We start from the raw sequence: 26,819 nt of genomic DNA on the forward strand, positions 1-26,819 counted from the left end.
TAAAAACAAAAGCTGTAAGATCTCTGCACCTGTATGTATGTTTATGTATGTCTAAGTATATATGCTGTAGACATGTGATATTTTCTTATCACCAGGTAATATTGCCAAAATTAATTTGTAAAGAGCTCTATTTAATTGGCTTAAAGACAAACAAGCAATTCACATAAATCAAATATACTCTTAAAAATATAGAAGCTAACCAAAATGTTTTTCAAGTTTATGTGATCTAAGATAAATCTTTGGTAAATAAAAGGTAGTTTAAGCTTGTTAGTTTAATTAAAACAGGCATGCATTTAGAGTTAATAGCATTAAATATAATACTTTTATTCTAGCTAGTTTTATTAAAAGTCAAATAAGCTTATCTCTGTTACTGAATTTGTCAGCAAGAAAGATAAACTGAAATGATGGTTACCTGTTTAATATCTCGTGGATATGAGTAATCTAAACATAATTGTTAAGAACAAGGAAATTAAATAGATGAAAGTAAAATTTTATAAATGGACTTTTCAACAATAATTATGTTTTATGGTGTATCTACTTAAAATAGTATCCAGCCCTGCCCTGGCTGGTGTAGCTCAGTGGATTGAGCATGGGCCTGCGAACCAAAAGATCATGGTTTGATTCCCCACCAGGGCAAATGCCTGGGTTGCATGCTGGTTCCCAGCAGGGGCCAATTCCCAGCAGGGGATGCACAAGAAGCAACCATACATTGATATTTCTTTCCCTCCCTCCTTCTCATCCCTTCTAAAGATAAATTTAAAAAATAAAAAAAATAGTATCCAGCCCTGGCTGGTGTGGCTCAGTAGATTGAGTCCTGGCCTGCAAACCAAAGGGTCACTGATTGGATTCCTAGTCAGGGCCCATGCCTGGGATGCGGGCCAGGTTCCTAGTAGAGGACACATGAGAGGCAACCTCACATTGATGTTTCTCTCCCACTTTTTCTCCCTCCATTCCCTTCTCTTAAAATAAATAAATAAAATCTTGAAAAAAAAGATAGTTTCCAAAATATTTTTGGTAACTTGAAAGCTTAAAGTTATACTGAGGTAAGTTAAATAATGGATGGTCATTGAATATCTAGATCATTTGCAAATAAAATACTGAAATATTAACTATTATACATAGATTTATCTATTTTTGGCTTCCTTTTACAGAGTAACTATAGATATTTAGGTCTATTAGTAAGCAGGTTTTGTGGCACATTAAACATTTTACTGTGAGGAAGAATATACTTCCAAAAATTATGAAATGTATTTATAAGGTTGCCAATCCCTGCAATGCTAGTGTAATAGGCATTTCCCACTGCTTACTCCTTCACTTTCACTAGAAATAAAGGATTCTAGGGTTAATAATTGTAATTCAAATATGTAACTAAAATTCCTTGGAAAGAGCTATGTATAAAAAGAATGTAAGCCAGAGGAAAGACTGGTTGTTCCAGAATGAGAGAAAAAGGTAGGATGAAACCTGGATGGTCATAGAAAACTCTGTAGAAGGTTTCTGGAAAATGAATATTGAAAAAGAAATTTTATGCATGGTCAAGGCAACTTAAATAGAAATAGATTTATTTAAGTTTTTAAAGAATGAGCTTTCATATCAAAAGTATACTGCTACAAAATTAGAATTTGACTTTCTCTCTGTCAAAAGGACAAGGTTTTCTTGGAATATTGCTCTGATCTTGATAAGAGACTGTGACAGTTTTTATTTTTGTTTTTAACCTTTTGGGTAATATACTTGGAAAGCAACGATTTCTGTGTCTTGTTAAAGTAATTTCCTGTACTTCACATTGTATTTATTACGTCTTTGATAACTTAAGAAAACCCTGTCTTCTCACAAACTTAAAAGAGCTAACTAAGTTTTATTCACAACTGTGTAAACTTCTCTATTTGCTTTAAAAACTTCTCACTTATGTTCAAAACTTTTGACATTTTTGACAACTTCCCCAAATCAAATTTTAAATGTAGCCTTTTTGACCTCAAAGGAAATTTGAGACTTTTAAGGGAGTCCATGGAAAATTTCAAAGGATTTGTTTCTCACCTTGTAAAAAGGAGATGTTAAAATGATTAAGTTTGTTTGGTATGTTAAATTATGTGGGAAGCATTGCCAAGTAATAAGTGATGATAAACCTTCTTAGGTTATAGATATGTGGGTATGTTACTAATACAGATAATCTAAAAATTTCCATAAGTTTCTAGAAATTTTTCAATGCTCTCATTGTTCACTTATCATCCTAAATTAATTTACACCACAGACATAACTGCATTCCCTTATCAAATAAACTGTCATCAAATCATTAACTATGGCCATTTTTTATGGAAATAAAAGGTTTTTTTTGTCATTTATGGGCTGTTATTTTATTCTGATTCTTTTGAGAAGGTGTTTCATCTTCAGAGAGATTCATAGAAATGACTCTGCAAATACTCTAGAATATAGGTTTTTAATACCTTCAAGATCAAAAAAGTAAATTGGGTGAGAATTTTTAGAACTGTTGGAAAAACTAGTTTCAAGTGGAATAAGAAATAATAACATGGGATTCAATGAACTGATGAGATGATTGCATATTTTTTACAACTTTTTTTAAAGCATTGCTAATTCCTTAATTTTTCTCCCATATTGAAGCTATCTATGATTTATAGTAATTTTTAAAAGTATACCTTTGTGAACAGAATTGAAACCTTTACTTTTTCTCCCTACCTGATTCCTCCAGAATTCAGAAACATATTGGATATTTTTATTTTCATGACAATATAGTGGACTGCATGAGTCAATAAGACTTCATTCTCCTTGTAATAGAACACAATTGGAAACACAAGTTATATTACCAAAGCTTTGACTGGAATGTGATAGTTGGGAATATGCATAAAATCAGCTCTGACAGGACAGGACAGTTTTAAGAAATGAAGTTTAATTAATGGAGTTGGTAAAAGCCCCTTGGGTAAACTGGCTGACCCCTTGCCTATAAGAGTCTTGGTAGCTTCAGATCAGTAAAGAAGGCAGGAACCTCAGGATACCCTCAAGAAGAGAGGAATTCACCCAAATCTGTGTTCCTGGAGAAGTCTTAGTGTGAGTTCTTGGCTTGGTTTCCTAGTTTGGAGAGGCTTTTAGAAGTCTAATCTAAGATTCCTTATGAAAAGTTTCAGCAAAACAGATTTCAAAGACCCCTATATTGTCAATCACTATTCTTGCTGCATGTATGTAAATAATCAGCCAAGCTTAATGAAACTAGACTTACTTTGCAAACAAATTAGTTTTCCTGTGATTATCCTTGATAGAAATGGGCATGATTGTGAGGAAAAAAACTGTTTTATAGGCAATTATAATACTACCTTGAGGATATCAGATTTTAGTCCTGTTCATTGTCTTTGGTTTTGTTATATGCCTCTAAATCAAACTGGGTCCTGAATTCTAGTTTCCTCAAACATGTGGCTACAACTCTCCATACTAATGTTTCAAATTTTCTCCAACCCTTCTGATTTGGATTCTCTAAGAACAAAGATTACCTTGAACCTTCTTGGAAAGGGACCATACCAGGTCCTCTTTACCATCCAGATGATGGCCAGACTTCTTGTGTCCATGTTCCTCAATTCAAAGGGGCTCCTCCAGACTCTTGGCACTGCATACCAGCTGGAGATCTAACATAAAACCTGACTGGAGAGTGTCCTTCCCAGGAGATGGCATTTCCAGGTGGGCAGCTCTCTGAAGATCATGTATTAAGACCTTCATTTCCAATATTCAAACTTTATTTCTTTTGCTTTTTTGCTATTAGCTTTTTCTCTCTGTTAAATGTGTGAGAAGACAGTGTTTATTAATCCTGGCAACTGTTGCTGACTCTACTAGGCCCTAGCTGTACAACAGAGGTCCCTCGACTTTCCTGCTATGGCAGTTTTCGATTGGAGAGTTGCTTTAGATTGCTTATTGGCTGAACAAGGAGTAGTTTGTGCCAAAACAAGTTATGTGTGCTATACTTGGGTCAGTGCTTCTGGTATTGTAGCAAATACAAAAATTAACAAATAAGCCACTTGGCTAAACAGGTTGATGTGTTGTCAGGCACATTCTTTGATTTATTTGATACCAACTGGTCTGGTTCATGGGGGGCCCTGGCTAAGGAGTATCCTTAAATCTCTTGACATCATCCTTCCAATAGTTATCTGCTGGGAATTGCTCTGTCTGGTTTCAGGAGTTGTAACTACCCCCCATGGCTAAGGATGAGTGAGCGACCTCCGGAATGCGAGCCTCAAAGAGACAAAGCTTGTCTCTGGTAGCAAATGCTGCCTTAGCTTACTCCCCTGACCCCAAAGTATGGTCAGCTAGTCAATGACAGGTAAGACTCCTCACAGAGAGGGGCAACTTAAGCCAGACACAATCACTTGGGAGGCCATCATGAAAGGACTCAGGGGGCTGCAACAAAGAGGAAGAAATGGACCCTTGCCCCCAGGCTATTCTAATGTAGCCTGAGTTCCTTGCCTTGCTAGAGTGGGATCAGGGGTGATCGGGCATATGAAAGAATTCCTAAAAGTCCTGTGAAACCTGCTTTGCTAAGAGTGTTTTCATTCATAAGTTACAGGTTTGAGCAGGAAATGAGTATGTCTCCCAAAGTTTCTGCAACCCCTTACCTGACAGACACTAAGACTAAGCCCTCAGATTTCTTTAAAATGTTATCTACTGTTTGATCCTTGCCGCCCTGTATTCCTGTGTATTGCAACCCAATAAAAACCCCTGGAGGAAGGGGCTCCTGTCCTTTTTCCTCTGAGAAACTGGCCACCTCTCCTCCTCAAGCAGATCATGTCTTGGTAGTGTTTTCTTTCATCCATGGCGGATGGGGGGCTTGAGGGCAAAGTCGTCCCCACAGTTATCACTGTAGTCTCCCTGGTATGCTGTGATCTCCCAGAGGTCTTAGATGCAGTTTTTATTTTGCAGCCATCAGCAGTACATCAGAGGGTCTCACTATACTTGGAGAAACAGAAACAAGTTAAATAATGAGTTGAACAGCAAAAACAATTTTTCCATGGACCCAACATCACACTTTGTGAGTTTCCCAATGAGAAAAACACACCTTAACTCTGATGGTGATGAAGAATGGCACTAATACTAAAATTTGGGTTCATCTCTCACTAATGAGAAGACAATAAAAAGGTAGATTATTAAATTTATTAAACCAGGAGGCCATTAAATTGATGTGGCTCTTTTAGGCCATGGTGATCTATCGAAATCTAAATGTTTTTACTGTGGCAAACCCAAGTCTGGGCCTATAGGTGCCCCATGGTAACAAAAAATCAAAATACTAAGGACAACCAACCACAAGCAGCCAACTAGGCTTTAAACTGTAGCCAATTAGTCACTTCCTTACTTTGCTCCCTGGTTTTCTCTGTGGAAGTCTCTCCCTACACTCCTGCTAACAGGGCACGCCGAACCATTTCTGGTTTGGTGCTGCCTAATTTGAATTAATTTTTCCCTCAATTGAACTCTTAGAATTGAAAAAAATCTCCTTAAGAGAAATTATTAGGCTGAAAGGAATGGATTTTTCACTTATTTTCCCCCTGATTATCCAAGTTAGATAAGCTTATCATAGATAATTAAAATTTAATGAAACTGGGGAAGAAAAAAATCATTCAGAACCTTTCACCCATTGGCAATCAATGTTAATGTTTTGCCATTATTTTTTCTAATTTACGCAGTTACTTTCTTAGTAAGATTCAAGGATATGAACATTTTTAAGGCTTTTCATAGCACTGCCAAAATCACTTTCAATTTATCAATTTTATTCTCCTTTTGGAAATGTTGGAGGTATAACTATTCTGAAAACACTAACATCTAAAAACTCTCAAGTAAGCATGATTCTTTCAAAACTTCTCATGATTTTGATCTGGTTTTACTCAAAATCTGTTTTGAATATAGAACAAGCCCTAAAAAAGTACAGAACAAATGTTACTTAGAACATTCATTTGCAGCTTTGATTTCTTCACCTAATTAAACACTTCTTTTTTCAGGATCCCATTTAACTCAATTGTGTTGATATTTCAAACTTAATTTTAATTTAACCATTTTCAAGGCTGCAGAGGAGTGACTGTGTACACACATCAATGCATGGGCTCTGGTTGAAGTCTCCTCTTCTGGAAGGCTACTGTCGTTAATGGTGTTCGTCTCTTAAATGATTGAAAATGTCTATTTGACAAATAGCTGTCGAAGTCAGCTCACTGATCCTTCTAGGTTAAAATACGCTGTTGGTCATTTATTCATACCTGTTTCCTGGTCTTAATAGAAGAAAATATTCCCCTCTTTAGTGCTTCCCAATGTTTTTCATGGTGTGGTATACAGTGAAAATAATGATACTTGTCCTGTACACTCGAACAAACAAACAACGCTGATGTGGTCAGAAGTGTCTGCTGGGAAGCTGTCTGTTGTAAGCACTGAGGGATGCATGTTCTGCCCCCGTAAACCATTCACAGTACCTTGGGGCCAGCCCTGCATCCTAGGGAACCTAGGAGAATGTGTTTGAAAAAGATGCTGTCTCTGTGTGTGTGGTTAACCTACTGTATTTCTTATTGATTACATGGAGGAGGGGGGGCGCTTATCATTCCGAAACCCATCCTTAGTAGAAATGTACATATTTTTCTTAACAGCTTTCCGATTCTACTTTTTCACTGTTGTCTGCAAAATAGGCTTACCTCCTTTTCCAAAAGTTTTATTTATTTGATTTCTCTCACCTGGGAGTCATTCTTTCAACGATTCTTACCTGAGTTCTACTATGTACCAGGCACTTTGATAAACACTAAGAACAGAGAACTGGTCAAGGCAGCTTCTGACTCTAAGGTGCTCACAGTTTAGTGGTGGGGACCACCAGAGAGGTAAAGAAAACAGCAAACATTTCAGGGTGGGAGGTACAAAGGTCCATGGCTTTCTCCCTGGGGCAGGTAGGAAGGCTTCCCAGAAACAGTGACGTTTGAGCTGTGACTTTGAGGAGGAGGGGAGTTGGACGTTTCAATCAGGAAACAGAGTACTGAATAAGAGACAGAAACTGGTGGTTTTGAGAAACAGGTGAGCTTGTCGGTGTGCCTGGCACTCCAGTTATGTGTGGCACCTGCAAGAGCAAAGAGGATGAGGTTGGAAAGGGAGGTGGGCTTGATTTTGAGGAGCCTTGCCTGCTGAAAGGCAGGGTTAGGACTTTCTATGCAGGAGACTGACATTCCCAGACTTGTATTTGGGAACATTGCCCTGGTACCAAGGTGGAGAACAGATGTGTGGATGGATAGGACAGTCATTAGAAGACTGCTGCAACTGGAAACAGAAGTAAGTGGTGAGGGCTTGACCTCAGGCCAGGGTGCTGGGGTGGATGAGAGAAGGCAGTGGTGGTAGGGCTCCTAGGAAGCACCACAGGAGTAGGAGAGAAGTCAGTTGGGGCAATGAAGTAAATGATGATGTTATTAACAAAGACTGGGTGAAAAGCTTAAGCCCCCTACCCAGCTCTTCACACCCAACTCATCTTTCAAGACCCAAGCCAAGGGCCCTCACCTTTACAAGCCTTCTTCTTCTATCCTTGTCCCATTATGGATCACTTTCTTCCCAGAATAGCTATTCTGGGAGTTGGCAGTGGACACTTTGCTCCCTCAGCTACTTCGTGTGTGTTAGGGCTGTTTCCTAAACCAGACTGTAGGACTATCATTCTTAAGCCCCATGCGTCATGCTTCTCTGATATTTATCCCAGTGACTGTCTCACAGTGTGGGCATTTACTAGCTGCTGTCTATAATAGGCAGTGGGATGTAGTGCTGTGCTGGCAAATGAATCTTTTTTGTGTGTGTCTTTTAAAAAGAAAGATCTTTATTGAAGTATAATTGAAGTATAAACTCCCTATATGATATTGATATAAAATGGAATTGCTGTGGTTTACGCAGGGGCTGAAGGCCCAGCACAGTCCAGGACCTGCAGCTCCCTCTTTTGTAGGATTCCATGGGACACAGTTTGAAAACCAGTGGGTTGGTCATGGGTTTTGGAGTCAGAATGAGTTTGAATCCTTACTCTGTTAAATCCTTAGCTACAATACAGTAGATAAATGGGGAAACTGCTCTGAGCCTCACTTTTCACTCTGTAAATCAGGGTCAACAATACTTTCACTGTAGGGTTATTGGGAGGACGAAGTAAGGTAATGCATGTTAAAATCTCTGGCTCTTAGCAAATGCTTATTAGGTCAGAGTTGTTGGTAAGAATAACAAGACATTTGCTGACTGGTTGAGTAACTGGTCCTTACTCAAACTAGTAAATTGTTCAGTCTAAATAAACCTACTTGGGTTAAGAAAATTGAGGGTTGGGGTGAAGTTCTGGGTGAGTTTGGGATGCAGAAGGGACCCAATTTTGTCTCATGCTCACTGCGCTTCATCAACCCACAATGGCCTGACTTTGCATGCGGGTCTATCAATATTTAACGTGTGGGTGTCAGTTGCGGTAAACTGAGCACGTCCCGGCAGCAACTTGAATTAATTATATGTAGGAGGAGGGAAAATAAAGTGCCTTTTTCTCGGAGCTCCAGGTTGCACTGGCTACACTGGAGCCTGGAAACCCCAGAGGGAAATTTCTGCTGATGGAGGACTCTGAGAAGAAGCTGAACCAGAAGAGTGACGGCAAACCCCGGAAAGTACGATTTAAGATCTCCTCCTCCTACAGTGGCCGAGTGTTGAAGCAAGTCTTTGAGGATGGGCAGGAATTAGAATTGCCAAAGGAGGAGTATCCTCACAGTTTTCTCCAAGAGTCCCTTGAACCAATGGATGGTGTTTACGGGTCTGGGGAAGCCCCCAAACCCCGACCATATTCCCCCAAGCTGACTGCTCAAAGGATCAGCGTGTTTAGAGAGGGCAATGCCTACACTCTGGCGGGCAGCCAGCCTTTCTTCAACGATTACAAGGCAAATGACCATAAGGTTGGTATTGTGCGTGGTGTATAATCTTTAAAGACTAAAGTGCGTTTAGAGAAACACCTGAACGTTTCAATTTTGTATTATGCTCACGCTCCGGTACCCGCGAGGGCTGTAGGTGCCCCACATGGAAGTTGCTCTTAGAGTAATATTTCTGGGACAAAAATAACATGCTTTTGACCACTTATTGGAAAGTCCAATAAGCATAGATAGTGCTCAAATTCCATCCAGGGTGAAAAATTGTCACTGGGTTTTTGGTGGGGTTATCTCAGCAAGTAAATTAAATAGCGGTGCAGTGGTTTTTAGGTCACCGGCTGTCGTTTTAGAAAATTACGTAGCAATGGGTTGACTTGTTTCCAAAAGAGCTAAGTGTTTGAAGGTGCTCATTTTACCCCAGGCAATTATTCCCCTTGTAGTTAATCCATATCTTCCCCCCACCCCAATCTCCCACTTGCTGCCTGCTTTAGAAAATGTCTGTCAGTTTATTTGTTTTGCCTTTGCATTGCTCATTAGCGTGAACACCGGGAAGGTGGAGTCCTGGGAAGAGGTGGTGAAAAGCAAATCACTCAGAGGAAATGTTAGATAGGGAAGAAGTTGGAGCCACGAGTTCATTTGAAATAGGTATTTTATTTGTGAATTTCAATTATCTTCTCCAGTACCATGAATAATCAAAAGTCCATACGTGATTTTTTTAAGTTAGAAGAGCCTGGAAAAGTAGTCAATGATTTCCAAAATCTCTGCCAGTGGGAGATGTGTATATATTCTCTGCCAGTGGGACTGTGCATGTGGTTTTTTTTTTTAAGATTAACTACAATTATGTAACATACCAGGTTACTCATGAATAGCGCACCAGGATTTGTACTCATCTTTAAAGTGTGAAATTCTGGTAATTACTCTGTAATCATTTTTATTGGTAGTTTGCTAAGGCGACAAATAACACATTTATAGCAGACAAATGTATTGGCCTTTCTAGCATTGATAAAAGTATAATTATGGGCATGTCCACATTTATCAAAGATAATGTCAGTTTTTTGGTATTAAAGGGGGCTGGAAAGAACAGCCCTTCACTTTACTGGAGTGGCTTATGCATTGCAAAGCACTGTCACATACTGTCTCTATGGGTCTTCACCATGGACTTGAGGAGAAAGGCCAAGTATGACCATTCCCATTTTGCAGATGAGGAACACTGAGTGCCAAGTTGTTAAGGGACTCATCCAATATAACAGGTTCATTGGTGCAGAGTCAGAAAGATCCCAGATCTTCTGATTCTCCATGCTTTTTGCCCTGTGGAATATTCCTTTTTAGAGAATAAAATCACTACTAATGATGTTGATGATAATAGTAATAGTTACCATATACTGAGGGCTTTTTATGTCCTAGGTACTTAGTTTTCTTGTTCTTACAATATCTCTTTTGATCTAAATCTTACTTGTAGATTTAGAATTTACAAAGTTGTAGTTTATACAATATCTTGTACAATGCTACAGTAGGTAATATAGAGCTGCTTGACATTCATCAGTGAATATGTGAAGCTTGACACTCATGTAAAGGTATGATTAGGCATGGATTTATGCAACCAGAAAACCGAGTGTTCATGGCAGCATGGCACAGTTGATTGAAACATTAAACTCTAGAGGCCACTTTCAGGGTTAGATTCCTGCCTGGTCCCATTATCCTTGATTTCTTTGTTGTCTGATCTAATGCCACATCCCAATCCAGCCAGCCTCTAGATATGAGAATGGTCGGGATGGATTCACGTACCTGCACCCACTGAAACAGGCCACCAATGTGGTATTCATGACAAATAAAGAAATGAGAGCTGGGAAGTCATGATTTTTCAATAGCGAATCCAACTGTAAAATAACCCCTAGTAAATATTGGCTATGAGGCAACACAATTGGCTATAAGCACAATTGAAAGTACAGGCTTTGACATTGAACAGGTATCTGTATATCTAGCGTATAGCAGCTTTATTGACAATTGCCTAAAGATGAAAACAACCCAAATGTCCATCAGTAGATGAATGGACAAACACAATGTTGTATATACAGACAATGGAACATTATTCAGTCTTAAAAAGGAAGGAAATTTTGACAAATGCTGCAACATGGATGAAATCTGAAGGCATTATGTTAAGTGAAACAAGTCACAAAAGGGCAATTGTGTAATTTCGCTTATGTGAGTAGTCAGATTTATAGAGACAGAAAGTAGAAGGGTGGTTGCCAGGGGCTGGGGGAGAGTAGAAAGGGGCATTACTGTTTAATGGTACAGAGTTGCAGTTTGGGAATAAGAAAAAGTTCCGGAGATTGATGATGGTGATAGTTATACAATGATGTGGAAGTACTTAATGCCAGTGAACTATACACTTGGAAATGGTTGAAATGGTAAATTTTATGTTATGTATATTTACCACATTAAAAATAATATATATATATTTTATTTTTTAACTTTATTATTGACACTAATATAGATGTCCACATATCCCCCCACCCTGTTGCCCACCTCTATCCATCCCCCACCTTGCCTTCCCTCTGGCCATCACCACCCTATTGTCTGTGTCCATGGGTCACGCATGTATGTTCTTTGGTTCATCCTTTCACCTTCTTCCATCCAGTCCCCTAAGCTCTCTCCCCACTGACAGCTGTCAGTCTGTTCCAAGTGTCCATGCCTCAGTGAGATCATATGGTATTTGTCTTTCTCTGAGTAGTTTATTTCATTAAAAATAATATATATACATATTTTAAAACAAGGGCTCTGATGTCACTTAAATCTGGGCTCTGTCCATTCCACTCAGTTACCCATGTGAGCCTGCACAGCCACTTAACCTTGCTGAGCTTCCATGTCACAGTCTGTCATGTGAGGGTAATAAAGTACCTGCTAACAAAGATTATTGTGGTAATGAAAAAGAGGAACCACGCGAGAGGCACTTAGCAGTGTGCCTGGCACCTTGCACATGCTCAGAAAGTGTCCCCTACCATTGTGAAAACAACCAGGTTCTTATCAAAGAAATATTGAATATTTTAAAATTTTTATGTGATGGATAGAGAAAGTGGTTATAAACAATCAAATATTTTAAGGGATTAGGACTGACTGAAGTTTATAAATTTTCTGAAAATTGGAAGGGAAAGGAAGAAAGTAACATTTACTGAACAGCCACTTTATACCAAATATGTAAATTTACCTTTACAATACTTCTATGAGAAAGAATTTTACAAATTGGAAAAACGAAAATTCATATGGGTTCAGAAACTTGCAAACCTCACAGAACTGTCAAATAACATTGGAATAAAACTTGAGCTCCAGTCTGCCTGCCTCCAAAGCCCACTGAGTTCCTAGTACCCAGTAAGGTGTTCCTGCTTTAAGTCAGAGCAGTGGAAGGGTGTCACGGTGGCTGGAGAGCAATGTTGGCATGTCGTCACTGACATCAGGGCATTTATGAAGCTCAGTCCCATAAGTTACCATTCTGGGCATCATGGAAGGAAACAGAAAATTCCTGGCTCCATCCTGGCCCTCTATATAATGTAAGAGAGGGTGTCCCTCACAGGCAATAGCCTGTAATCAGATAAGGTGAAGTTTAGTTACACCCAGAGAGTTTCCTTAGACACAAGGAAGAACTTGGCTGTCAGGGTGACTGAAACTTAAACACACCTGAAGGGTGATTTGGGACCATCCATCTTTGGAATACATTAAAAATAAATTTACTATACTCTCCTGGGCATCTCAGATACCAAAAGGTAGAAGGCTGAACCAGATGACTGCAGACTTTTTAAAGTTTATTGACAGTTTTGACTTGAAAAAAAAAAAAAGAAACCAGCTATAGAAACAAACCAAAAAAGTGCTCCCTAGTAACTGAACCTCTTCAGCTGTGAGAGTGGAAATGGAACCTTCCCAAAGTGCCACCATCTTTATCTTCTGCTGTTCAGAAACTGATAGTCCAGAGTGTGAAACAGGAACCCAGCGTGCATCAGACTATAGGAAATGGAAGCTGCCACACGATCCCTAGAAGAGAGGGAGGGAAAACAGGGCCATGTAGGAAGCTTGAGGCTTCATAAATAATTGTTGAAGCTCCATGGATGTTTCAAGGAAAGGGACCTGAATATTGCAGTCCCACTCCAGCCAGGTTGAGACTGCTTATGTGTAGGGTCTAATTAGATTGGTTGGCATGGGTCTATAAAACCAGGGCAGAATATTTCATCTGGAAGCATTTGGTTGTGTAGCCCGATTGGGCAAGCTCTAACTACTAAACGACCAGTTTTTAATAATAATAATAGCAGTAACAATGCCTACCCTTTGCATGGTATTTTCAGCTTTTGCAAACCCAGCTTTATATATTCTTCATAGCACCTCCACACCTGGAAGATGGTAGAATGAGTCACAGGGATGAGAGTCAAAATATTTAATTGCTTCATTGCCCCAGAAGCCAGCTGTGTTGGGGCAGAGTCCTAACATCTGAGGCCCTGAGTCTTAATTTTTACATCACTGGTTTTTGGGATGTTGGAGGCTCCCTAAAGAGAGACGGGGGACCAGGAGAGCACCCAGGAATCTCAGGACAGCACCTGTTTACCACCCAGTATAGAGGTATTTCTATGTTTTAATAATTAGTTTGTGGTAGTTAATGCATATGAGATAGATGGCAGCCCATTTACAGGTGAGCAAACTGAGGTTCTGAGAGGCCAAATGGCTCTCCTATGTCTCATCATTGGTGAGCAGGAGAATTGGAATCCCGCATTGTTTTTCTGCGAGCTCTCCTAGCTCTGGGAAGGGATGTGCCTTCTTAGTTGAGTAATCTCCGAATACTGACTCCCAGGCTTCTCTACTGCATTGCAGTGGTGTCCAAATTATTCCTCAGCAAATGATTAAGGAACTTGGAGAAATTCATGCAAGGGTACGTGAGCTACACAATGATGCTACCTAAGTATATCTATGGACATGAAATTTTCATAGATGAATAACAAAAACAAGTTACAAGTTAATAATATATATTAACAAAATATATGATATATATTTATATGTAAATAAATATAATGATCTTATATTGGAGGGAGTGCTTGTGAATAGTTTAGTATGGGTGCTAAGAATATGGACTGAGACAGAGCTGGGTTTGAATTCCAGCTACAGACTCTGAGTAACTTTGTAACCTTGAGAGGCACTTAACCCCACTGAGACCTGGTCTCTCCATCTGTAGAATGTGGGAATCATAGTATCTACCTCATGGGGATGTTCAGGGGAGAAGCAAGGTAATGCTTGTAAAATGCTTAACATAATGCCTGAGACAATAATAGTAGTAGTAATAATAATAATAATAATAAATTGTATCCAGTATAGCTATTATTTATACATAGAAAAAATCTGGACTGATATTTATTTTAAGAAGAGCATTCCTTTCCATTTATTAAGCACTCATTGTGCCTGGCCCTGCATCAGATGCTGTGGGTTGTGGTTGAAACATGCACTTGGACTCTGTCCTGCAGAGTCTCGCACTTTAGTTGTGTGACCAGTTCAGCTTACCATCAGCAGGAGGAGGAAGAAGGCTGTCATGGTTTTCAGAGGAAGCAAACAAACGGGGAATGAATGGTAGCATTGTGGCGAGATGGCATCACGAGGGCTGGAGAGCAGGAGTTCCTCCTTTCTCTTTTTCTGGGATGGAGAATAGGTTCTGCAGGCCTGTATTTATTTGGTGATTGTTGGTGGAGATTCCATGCTCATTCTCCATTTTTCTAGTCCCCACCTATTATAGATTTTGGAAAGATAATCATCTACACGAATAACCTGAAAATCATTCGAACCCCCATGGACAAGAGAGACTTCATGAGGAAAATTCTCCAGAAGGAAGGAGAGGTTGAGGAAGAGTCTCTGATGAGCAAAGAAGAAATCTATGGAAACAGCAACCATAACGATGGGCCTCTGGCAGAGACAGGAAGCGCATTCCCCCTCAACCAGTGCCCACAGGTGCGTCTGAGTGGTGCACTGTCCCACCTGGAGCGGCCCTGCTGCAGTGGTCTCCAAGTTGTCTTGGTTGTGTACTACTTACATAAGAACCTTCAAATATGATTACTTACCATGTCTAAATATTCAAGATGTTATGCTTTTATTATATTTTAATGGTACACTGTTAGCAATCATAGTCGTAAGTCCATATTTCAAACACAACTAATTTTAATTTTTAAATGACTTCTTTGAGATCTAATTAGGTATCTACTGTTTTCACTTTGCAGTGTGGCTTAGAAATGAAAACATCTTGCTCTAGAGATGAAAAAAATAGCTCTGTCCTTTTCTTAAGGGTTTGCTGGTGCTTCTAGTATTGGTGTTATCCTCAATCCACAGTTTCCTTGAAGAAATCCAATAAAGTTGTGAGTCTTTAGCTTTTGTAGAGATAAGTTTAGTTAAACTAAACAGTATCATTTGTAAATCCACAAGACCAGGCACAAGCAAACTGCAAAATGCTGCAGTATGCTGAAAGTGAATGAATGAGCCAGGACACCATTGTCACTTTGCATGAAGTGGGGTCACTTTACATAATGCTTTTTTTAAAAAAAAGATTTTATTTATTTATTTTTTTCAGAGAGAGGGGAAGGGAGGAAGAAAGAGAGTAGAGAAACATTGGTTGCCTTTCATGTGCCCCCACCTGGGGGCCTGGCGTGAGCACCCCAGGCATGAGCCCTGAATGGAATTGAACCAACCACCTTTTTGTTTGCAGGCTGGCACTCAATCCACTGAGCTACACCAGCCAAGGTACATCATGCTTATTCCAAGGTCCCTTGGATACATTTTTCTAATGATTGCCAGTCTTAGTGAAGGTGCCAGTGTCAACTAGTTTATTAAAAATTCGTATAGCAATTTCTTTTGAAAGTATTATTAAAGTTTAATTTCTTGCTTTCTTTAGATAAAAATATAAATAGTTCCAATGTTTTTCTCTGCACACACTCTCCCCCTTGGAAACCATTGCTCGGACACGCTCAGATGAGGGGAAGACTGATAATATTTGTTAGTTCACAGTGTGGGGTTGGGGGTGGGAAAAGCGATTGTGATTAAATTAAACTAAGAGAGTAAAAGCTTGGATAGCAGCAGAAGTGATTTTTTTTCTCTTTAGATTCCATCTTTTGGGACTTGAAGCTTTCTGTGGGGCACACTGTCACCTCCCATTTTTTTCATGTGACAACATGGGCCAAGAGCTTTCCTGCACTAGAGTGATGTCCCCACCCTGGGAGTGTTCAGGGGACAGGGACAAGAGGGTCATGACCAGACTCCCACTAAAGGCTCTTGTTAAAAGTTCTGCTCACAGCCACTCTTGTCTCCTCACCGGATCTCACCCTTGATAAGATATTTTTGAAATGCAAATCTGTGTCATCCCTTCATCTTCTTTATTCCCACAAAAGTCTTTCACTGGCCTCTCTCCACTTGGGCTAAAACCAAAACACACTTATTCTCCAAAACACTGCATAGCCTGGCTTCTCTTGACCTGTTCAGTCTCATCTCTTACACATCTCTCCTCAGTCTCTCAGCCCCAGGAGCACTGCCTGTCTAGCTGCCCCTCATGTGTTCTTGGCTTTTTCTCACCAGAGGCAACTTCCTTGTGCCTGGAATGTTCTGCAGATTTGGTGCTGCCTGTCCTTCAGCCCCTGAGGTCTCCATTGAGGTGTCACTTCCTCAGAGGGGCCTCCCTTAACTTCCACAAGGATAAAATTCCCAAGGAGGGACCCCTCAGGGTATCCCACGGCACTCCTCACAGTCGCAGTCTTATATTTATTCATGCAGTTATTTGGTTAAAGTTTGTTCTCAACATGTAGGATTTAGTTCTCTGTGAGGGCAGGGGCCATGTTTATGTTGGGCATAAGACAGTAGTTTCATTGCCTCCCAAACCAGATCCTGGCATGTGATAGGTGCTCAGTAAATATTAAATGTTTGTGGAAAGAATGTTGGAGTTTGGGACCCAAGTGCTAGCTGGTCAGAAGGGTTCCGTCCCTGCCTGCCCTAGACAGCACTGTTCGGAATGCAGTGCAGCAGTCAGCAGACAACACTGTCACACAAGCACTCCCTCCCCACATTAACATTCACTCACTCGGTCCCTTTTCTTACCACGTTATAACTCACCACGTTATAACTGGTAGGAATATTGATTTTCAGAAGAGAGCCAGAAATGCTAAAGTACAGATCGCATAGCAGTCCTGAATGGAAAAGCAACAACTGGCCTGATAGGACAATCCACCTTTAAATTCTACTTGGAGAGAGCCCTGTTTTTCAGCTGCAGTGTCATAAACCAGGGCAGGGACGTGCAGCAGAAAATTGCTGTGAAAGGTGATACTTCACTTGCCTGTCCTTTAGACTCTGTGTTAAATTGCTATTTGTTCACCCACTCCCTCATGCAGTAAATGTCCAGGCAAGCTTATTCTGGAAAAGAGGTTCAAAGAACACCAAGGAGCCCCTTCTGACCAGGAGGCTCCCTGCTGTGTTATGTGGGACAGGGCAGCGGCAGGGACCTTGATAAAAAGGTGGGGCGAGGCTGAAAGCCAGGCCATACTTAGCCTCTGTAACAACTATGGAAGAAAAGGAGAGGGAGAACAGAATTGAGCCACCATGAAACATGGAAGGGGCAAGACCTGCCCCTGTGTTCAGTGGATTTGAGACCATCTATCATCCTTTACGCTTTATGTGCTCTTGCCTTTGAAATAATAGCAATAAAAAAATAAACACCAGTAGTGAAAGCTACCATCTATTGAGGGCCCACAGTAGCCGGGCATCATGCCTGATGCTTTCCATGCCATAGTTCATTTCATGCTCGCAAAGACTCTGTGAGGTGGAAATTACCAGTGGTCTCCCTCTGTGGCTGGGGAAATTAAGGTCAGGGAAGTTAAGTAACTTGCCAGAGGTTGTCAGAGGCAGTAGTCAGACTCAGGTCCACCTGACTACCCATCTCATGGTGGTGACCACTTTGCTAAGCTGTCTCCATATTGGTGCTGGTTACCATCTTCAGGGCTACTCAAGCTTTTGGGTCTGCAATAAAGCTGAGGCTCCCCTACTGGCGTGGAGCCAGTAGGAGGTGGTTTGTGGAGGTCTGTTGGCTCTAGAACTTAAGCTATGCTGTACAGCTATGTTCTAAGTCTTGTTACTGGATAGTTTCTGAGAAGAATTTAAAACATAATGAGAATGGAAGACTGATGCTTATATCCTGCATGCCTTGTGTAGAGTAGCGGCTCGGCTCAGTGCATACTTGATTTAATGAATCATTAAATAATTAAATAAGCATGTTGAGGGTGAGTGGTTGGAAAAGGTGGTAACCTAAGGTAAGAATAGAAACTCCAGTGAAATCTCCAACAACACATCAGGTAAAATTTGATTAATGATTTGGTTTTGTTCTCTATAGCAGGCTTACTGGGTCATTTTATTAATCTTTCAATATCTGACCTAACATTTTATACAAACTAATTTTCAGATCACATGTGGAGCATTATGTTGTGATTTTTCTGTACTTCTTTGACAACATTAGCTTGTAGCATTAAAATCTCACTGGGATCAAGTATAAAGGGTAGATTTGGCAGATAAATGGTCTGTGGCAATTTGCTTTAAGAACATTTTGGCAAATGTATTTCTCTTGAATACTTTAAGAAAAGAAAACAAATTCCTCCACTGTTAATATATGAAAGTATGGCAACAATCAATAAAATATTAACAAAAGGGTGCAGAGACAGGATTTAGGTTTTTGTCGGTTGGATAATCACTTCCCTTCTCTAAATCTAGAATGAATAAAATTTAACACCATTTTAAGCACTGTACAGCACAATGGAGCTATTTTCAGAACTAATGCCTCCCTTTTCAGAGATTACTTTTATTATGAGGTTATAAAAGAAAGCGGTGTTAGCTGGGTTGAGCCACCGAGTACATTCTAGCTGTGTTGGTATTTCCTAGAATTTAAGAATAGAGAGTGTTCTCTAGAGATCATTTCTTTCTTTGTTTATTCTTTTGGCAAATATGTGAAATATTTTCCTGGCACCGCACTGGATATCCAGGGAGTGATGTGAGATGGGCCAGCTCCAAGAGCTTCCTTGTCTAGTCAACAGGAGCTTTTGGTAGTGCCAGAGACTGCCCTGCAGGGGGCAGTGCAGGCGGGTGTGACTCCTGGGCCAGGCTTGTGGGTGGGCAAGGCTCCCGAACATTTGAGAACTGTAGGACTTGGCTGGGTGGTGGGGAGGGAAAGGTCCCTGGAGCCCAGTTAGAGGGAGAGCTAAGAGCCTGGGGAAAGATGTGACAAAACATTTAAAGCAACTGAGGGGACCAGGTTTTGATCTGAAGTTTATCTGGACGGCACATGTTCATTAAAAGATTTCTTGAATGGCAATCACATCTGTAGGCCACTTAATGAGATGGGTGTCAGTGGGGAGAACCGCCCACAGAACCAGAGGCAGGCATCCACACTGAGTTCCTGCCAGAGTCAGTAGGTGTCCAGACCAGGACTGTGGCTGTGGGGTGAGGAAAAGGGATGGATTTGAAGATGAAATGGACAAGACCTTGTGCTTGATCCACTTAGTATAGAGTTGGCAGTGCTCCTTATTTCTTGGAAGGTTATAGGTCTCTGCATGGTCTCTACACAGCAGTGCAAAGATGGCCAATTTTCGGGAGATGACTTAGAGGAGAGCGTGACAGGAGATGGGGCATTTTTCAGAAAGTGAGAGTAGAGGACTGGACATGTATTAGCAAGGCTTCCAAGTGAACTAACTCGTATGTGGAACCCCTAATATGCCAGATAATATGATGTTTTCATATACTCTCCCATCTATTATTGCAGCTACTCAGAGGTAAGCTTCATTACTCTCATTTCACAGGTAAAGAAATGGAGATTTAGAGGGGTGAAGGAAACTGCCCAAGGTGCAGAATTGATGTCAGAGGCAGGCCTCCATCATTTTGGGGCCTCATCACAGTTCTCAAAGAGAACAAAGATAAAGTATTGCAAGAATTCAGGGCTAAGCTCCCACAGTTTGTAGCATTGACTCATTCATCCACTTGGTCTCTCAGTCACACAAAACAATCTTTCCTGAGCACCTACTTTGGACAACTACAACGAGGGCTGTGTGTGAAATCACAGGAGCATAAACTGTGGTGCTCGCCTGCCTCAGAGCAAAACCTGCCTCTTTTTCTGCCACGCTGTGTGACAACTGGCAAGTAATGGAACTTCTCAGGGTCTCATTTTCTCATCTGTAGCATAGGGATGATAATCCTTCTATTACCTCATGGGATGTTGTGGGCAGTAGATGGGTTGATATATGAAAGAAAGCTCTTAGAACAGTGCCTGGCACCTACTAGGCAGGCTATAAATGTTCACTCTTGGTATTTGGCAATGAGAAAAGCTAAGTCTTTGCCCTCATGGCAACAAGAGCAATGAAAAATGTCAAGTTGCAAATGCAAGGCATGGTAGCAGGGGATGGTCTCTTAGAGATGTCCACCAGGGAAACCCACTTTGATAAAATTGTTGTGATTGTTCTAAGCCTCTGGCCAGTTCCCTCCTTGGCATCTGTGGGAAACATTTTCCTCTTCTTTTGCCATAGCCTTTGCAGTAGCCCAGTGCTCTTTTGACCTGCATGCAATCAATGAACTTGACCTGCTGTTGTAACTAAACCCTGACCCATCTCTTGCAGGAAGGGGAGCTTCCAGATGACAACTGTTTTCACTGCCGAGGGTCAGGCAGTGCCACCTGCTCTCTGTGCCATGGCAGCAAGTTTTCGATGCTGGCCAACAGGTTTAAGGAGTCCTACCGGGCCCTGCGCTGCCCTGCCTGCAATGAGAATGGCCTGCAGCCTTGCCAGATTTGCAATCAATAGCCTGGGGCTTTGTATGCCTGCTTTTATCACATCCTCTCTAGAGTTATTTCTAATAAACTGCCCCCCACCCTTCTTCTCCCAGCAAGGAAGCCACAGCAGCTGTGATCTCTTCCACTCCTGGCAAAAAGAAAAAACCAACAACACTTGACTACTCAATGACATCTCAGAGGCTGGTAACATCTCCATGTGGGTCTAAGGGGCAGAGGCGCTTTTGAATTATTGGAGTCAGCTTTGAAACTGGTTCTAAAATTACCCTCCCAGGAACACGTGTTTGCATCTCCCTTGACTTAGCTCAGTGTTCTCCTTGTGCTAGCGAACAGATAAACGTCAGCTTCAGGCAGCAGGCTGAAGTCGTTTTATGGTTGGGAATTATTTTGCAAACTTAGACGGTGAGACAGGGATAAAAAAAAACAAACCAGATTTCTGATGAACCAAATTCTTGTTGCTTATAATGCATTTCAAATTGTCATTGATCAAATTGAATTTTTAATTAAGCAGAAGAAGGAAGGGATGCTCAACGCCCGACTGCACTGGCAGGCTGCGAAAACAGAACAGCAGCTAAGTGCTGCTCTGTGCGGAAGACAGGCCTGCTGAGGAGGCCTTACCTGCGAAGTCTCCAGTCCCTCCTGTGTGATGTGCTTGGATAATATTCATGCGGATGACAGCAAGTCTCCTTCCTAGGACAAGATAAGACATTTCTTCATGCCTCTAAACTATCGAGGATATAAGCCAAGTCAAAGCTTTTTATGATAAATTTGGTGCTTAAGTACTTGTGCATGATACTACTTCTTCCAGTCCTGAATTATTACCAAATAAATAAATCAACTTTGAGGGTAAGATAGAGCCACAGTCTCCTCATAAAAGACTGGATATTTTCTAGGTACCCACTGGAACCCTCTAAAAGAAAACTCAACCAAGGCTGATTTCTAGCAATTATCTTTCTACTGTCTATAACTACCCATACTAAGGACAATGCTGTCCTCTCAAAGTTGATTATAAAATTAGAAAACTGCTTTTGTTCATGAACTTTGTAACTCTAACACCCACTCGCCCTGAGAATAAAACTGTAAAATCTGTTATCTATTGAGATACATTGCTTTTCTGTGATAATTACTTGGATTTTCATAACTCAATTTTATCAAGATTTGTTTGTTATAGGATAATATCCAGCTCTTAAAATAACTCACAGTAGAATGTTTTTCAGGGAATATAAATACTTCTAATAAAAAGATTAAAATATTCTCCGAAGCCATGATAATGTTGCCTCTCCTTGCTTGGCTTGCCAGACAATACAACTGCTACTGGCTCTCTTTGCTTCTGTATTTAACTGTTTGCTGACTCTGTTTATGTTTCCTCACAGCTGTTGACTCTTAACTCTTTCCAGAATATCAGAGGCAGGAAGAATATTGAGAGACCTTTAAGTGTATTTTTCTGCTTTTTGGTGGGAACATTGGACAACAGGTACTTCTGGACCCCTGCCACAAGATGCACAGGACAGCCCTGCCCGGTGTCTGATGTACTGCAAGACCCAGACGGGAGCCGCCCCTGCTCTCTCACGGGACTTCCAGTTTTGGTGGAGAAGACAGAAGTGCAAATACATAATTATGATACAGTGGGACAAGGTCTGGGATGGGGGAATTACAGGGAGTGTTACAAGCACATAGAAGGGACACCTAACATTGCCTGAGTCGGGGTAGAAGAGGAAAAGATGTAGCAATGTTTCTTTTCCTTCCCCTGTGCCCCTAAGAGCCTTTAATATGTTTCATCCCATAATAAATATATTTACAAGTGATGACATTTATTTATTCAGTCAATGAGTATTTATGGAACACTGGGGCTATATCAGTAGCAAAAAGCTTTCCCCCAACAGAGCTTACATTTTGATGGGGAGAAATATTGAACATGCAAGGCCTGTCCAGAGGGTAATATAAAAAATAGAGACATTTATTGAAGAATATTGAAGATACAAAAAAATGTACATACTGAGAAGGAAAACTAAAAATATGCAGTACAGATAAAATATATGTAAATATGATAAAACTACATGCGAAGTGTATAATATGTTAGAAAAGGATAAATGCTGTGATGAAAAATAAAGCAATAAAGGGGTTGGGAGTTGGAAGCGGTTGAGATTTTAAATCAGTGTTTCAAGGAGGCATCATTGAGGAGGTGTCCTTTCAATACAGGCCCAAAGGAGATGAGGGAGAGAGTTGTGAAAGTGTCTGGGGTGAGATTGTCCCAGGCAGAGGACACAGTGGATGCTGGACCCTTAGCGGGGAGGGCCCATCATGTTTGAAGAGAGGAAAGAAGCCAGTGTGGCTTGGAATGAGGTCAGAAAGAAGGTGCTTACATGTTTGGGGGAGGGGTGCCTTCCTTGGAAGTCATTGTAAGAAGTTGGGTTTTTCTGTGAGTAAGATGCTTCTCCATGGGGTCTGTTTTCTGTCAACCCCACACCCTCCCCTTCTATACCCTCCTCCTACTGCTGGGGCAGGAGACTCAAAAATAAACTACATTTCCCAGACTCCCTTGCATTCTATCTTCCTCTTGTGTTCTGCCTCCCACCAGGGACATACTGGCTGGCGGGGCAGATGGGGGAGGAAAGGTCTTTATTTTTTAAGGATGAGGATTCTGGCAACCTTTCCCATGTGACAGCTGCATTAGCTGCAGTAGCAGCTGGAAATGCTGGCACAGGCAGGTCAGTTCCAACAGTAGTGGCTTGGACTGTAGGTTTTCCTGTTTTCCTTCTGGCTCCTCCTGCCTAAGGGTAGTAGCGGCTTCATGCTCTCACTAACCTTTGTGATTAACTCTCTATAATACACATTCCCTCTCTTTGAAATATCTAGAGTGATTTCTGGTTTCCCAATTGGATGCCAATTGAAAAAAATGCTTTGAGCAGAGGAGGGTCACGATCTGATTTATGTTCTAACAAGCCCTCCTGGCTGCTGTGATAAGAGAGGACACTATGGGACAAAAGTGGAAGGAGAGCCCCATTCAGAGCCCACTGCAAAAATCCTTGTGACAGCTGCGAGTGTGGTACTAGGAGAAGTGGTAAAATTGGTTGGATTGTGGGTATATTTTAAGGGTAGAGCCACGGGGTCTTCAGAATGCCCTTTGTACCCAGAAATATTGCAAACATATCTGATTTCTTTACCTACTAGTGGAGATAAGTTTGCACTAAAATATTCACTTCCTGATTGTGATCTTAAGAACATTGTCAGAGATTTAGGATAGTATCAGGGGTAGGTTTAGGGCAAGGTTGGCCAACTGGTACTCCTAATGTTACCGAACAGATACACACACAGGGAGGGCAATATTTGGCCCACCCAGTGACGCCAAAAACTGTTACTGAACAGAGAGGGGAGGCATACTGAGGATGGTATATTAATACTGAAAGGACCCCCCAGGTTTGTTATGTCTACCGCCCTATAGGAAAGACATCTCTCAATGCCAGAGATTTGTGAAAGGGAAAGAAAATATTTATTTAAGGGTATACAGACTTAAAGTAGTGACCTAATGTCCTCACCAAAATATCAAAGTCCTTTAGGATACCCATAGACACCCACAGTGCTTCCTTCCCCCCTTGCCCCTAATTTGGGGTACCATAACTCAGGAAAAGAAGCACATGTCCGTGTTTCAGGGTGCTGGAGAAACCAAGTTGTGTTGCCGTCCAGGCAGGATCTCTAATTACTCCAAAGCCATGTGGCACCTTCTCATGGCCTACTGGCAAAGAGTTCTTTCACCCCTTTTCCAGGCAAAGTCTCACCTGCTTCCCAGGCCACGTGGCCAAAGGGAACACCCCAAAGCCCCGTGGGCCTCTTCTACCAAAGCTGTAGGGGTCTGCACTCTGGCCAAAACCATGTGGTTCTTTCCTCCACCAGAGCTGCGGGGGTCCTCACTCTCGCAAAGCTGAGTGGCACTGCCCAATGGCTGCCAAGTCTCAATTTAAGTCCCTGTGCCAATATTCTTCTGTAGCCCATTTCCGACTCCACCCACAATTGGCTACACTTGCCAGGACTTCCATATCCTTCCAGGTTTACTGGGCTGCCATAGTGAGTCTGGGCAGGTGTGGCCCCCTGTCATGGAGCCAATCATCTCCAAGCTCTCACACAGGCGCTGTAACTCAGGGGAGGTGGGGGGAACAACCTGCCCCCAGTTACATCTTGGGTGGAAGTCACTTCTATCCTCCTGGCTCAGAGCAGGGCCACAGCTATTTAACATATCTATGAAACCAATTAAAGGTTATAGATACGTTAAATGACCATGCCAGAGGTTAGCTGCAAAGCTGTTGCTGTACAAAACAGCCCTCAATGGCCCTGCTCCACTGGGGCCCTGCTCATGGGGGAGATGTGTTGGGGACTTGAGAGTATATTACAGTAATGAGACCATGACTTTGGCTGACTCTGTGGGCCACTTAAACCATGCTGCTGGTTCCTCCTTTCTTTTCTCCCTTTGCATCCTAGTCTGCCCTCTACTCTTCCTGCTCTGGCAGGCAGCATAATTTATCTTTCTGGTCCCAGTTCCCACACAGGGTTTAGCCCTAAGGCCTATCTTCTTCTTTACACAGGGAGGATCTGCAAGGTCAGGTTTCCTTTCACAGCCCACCCTTCTTGGAAGACAGTGGCAGTATCTTTCTGTCCCTGACTGTCCAGGAGATTCTATGGGTTGAGGAGGGCAGAGCTCCTAGAACAACTCTGCTTTATTCTGCTTCCAGGTTAAGATCCCTTTTGAAGAAGTTGAACATTGAATTTTTGAAATCCACACAAAGCGTTCACTTAGTTTAGCCATAATTTCCCTTTGCAAATTAAACCGGCCAAAGATATCAGTGAAGCTTAAGTTTGTAGGAGAGATAGTGTTCTTATTCTAAGTCTTCCACAGATATGAATTGCTGTGATAATAAATTCACTTAGATTGGTACCAGTGACAATTATTAAAAAATTTCTGTGGTTCACTAGAGCTTACTCAGAGTGAATTTTATGATAAAGGTAAATTTGAAAGAAATGTTCACTGTTGTTCTTTTTTAAAAAATATTTATTTATCTATTTGTTTGTTTGTTTATTTATTTATCTTTAGAAGGGAAGGGAAAGAGAGAGGGAGAGAAATATCAATGTGTGGTTGCTTCTCGTGTATCCCCTGTTGGGAACTGGCCCCTGCTGGGAACTGGCCTGCAACCCAGGTATGTGCCCTGATGGGGAATTGAACCATGATCTTTTGGTTCACAGGCCCGTGCTCAATCCACTGAGCTACACCAGCCAGGGCAGAAATGTTCACTGTTGTTCTTATCACCTGTCCTTGTTTGTTGCATCTCCTCATTTTCTAATTAAACACAGTAATTTTAGAGAGTTCACATTCATGCAATTATGTGGGAGAGAAATGGAGTTACATTAGTGTCAGAGTTACAGCATATAATTACTGCTTGTGTTAAAGAACATGTAAAACCCAGAGAAGACCTGGAACCACAATGCAGTAGAATTTCTTCATTGCTTGGGGGGCAGGGGCATGGGGAAGGAGGCAGAAATGGGGCGGTTAAATCGGGCCTTGATAAAACTGAAGTCAATGTTTATCTCTTTCAACACAATGAGCTTCCTCTTTGTACAGTTCCCTTAGTTCACTTTTATCTAGCTCCCAAGTATTTCTTCCCCTATTAATGATTATTTCTCAGAAGATTGAGGCCATAAATTCATACTAAGATGTGAATGGTTACTAGATTATTGACCATGTCTGTTTTTTAAGTTCAGAATGTTATATTTTTGAAGGCCTCCTAGGAATCAGGCCATGCATAAGAAGTAAGGAGCCAGAAGATGAAACAGAGTACCATCCCTTAAGGACATCATAGTCTCACAGGAACCAAGGATTTAAATGGATATTTGCAAAATGAAATGATAGGTGCCATAGGAAGGGGAGAGTGTAGGGAGTGGCTAAACTTCCTTTCATTGTTGGTCTCCTTCATTCAGCTCTAAGCTCCCTAAGGGCAGGAAGTGTGCCTCAGTTACCACTGTATCCCCAACACTCACCACAGTGCCTGGCGCATAGGTATTCAGTATTTGGTGATTTGGTGTTTGCAGAGATATGACATTTGGTTGCACACCCAGAGACCTCAGTGCATTGTTGTCTT

General features: G+C 41.3%; 1 protein-coding gene across 2 annotated transcripts; it reads left to right on the top strand.

The window, feature by feature from the left end:
• The first annotated feature begins 8,518 nt into the window (after positions 1 to 8,518).
• On the top strand, positions 8,519 to 22,504 carry GRXCR2 (glutaredoxin and cysteine rich domain containing 2). Of its 2 annotated transcripts, none has more exons than XM_037163342.2 (3): positions 8,519 to 8,903; positions 14,619 to 14,846; positions 20,525 to 22,504. In XM_037163342.2, the coding sequence occupies exons 1-3, from the start codon at positions 8,568 to 8,570 to the stop codon at positions 20,705 to 20,707; spliced, it is 747 nt and encodes a 248-aa protein (XP_037019237.1). In that variant the 5' UTR covers positions 8,519 to 8,567; the 3' UTR covers positions 20,708 to 22,504. The 2 variants fall into 2 exon arrangements, with proteins under 2 accessions (XP_037019237.1, XP_037019236.2); XM_037163341.2 differs by having other exon boundaries at positions 21,206 to 22,504.
• The last annotated feature ends 4,315 nt before the right edge of the window (positions 22,505 to 26,819 follow it).

This window comes from Artibeus jamaicensis, unplaced genomic scaffold (genome assembly GCF_021234435.1).
Source record: "Artibeus jamaicensis isolate MK-2021 breed Jamaican fruit bat unplaced genomic scaffold, CSHL_Jam_final contig_456, whole genome shotgun sequence".
Lineage (NCBI taxonomy): Eukaryota > Metazoa > Chordata > Mammalia > Chiroptera > Phyllostomidae > Artibeus > Artibeus jamaicensis.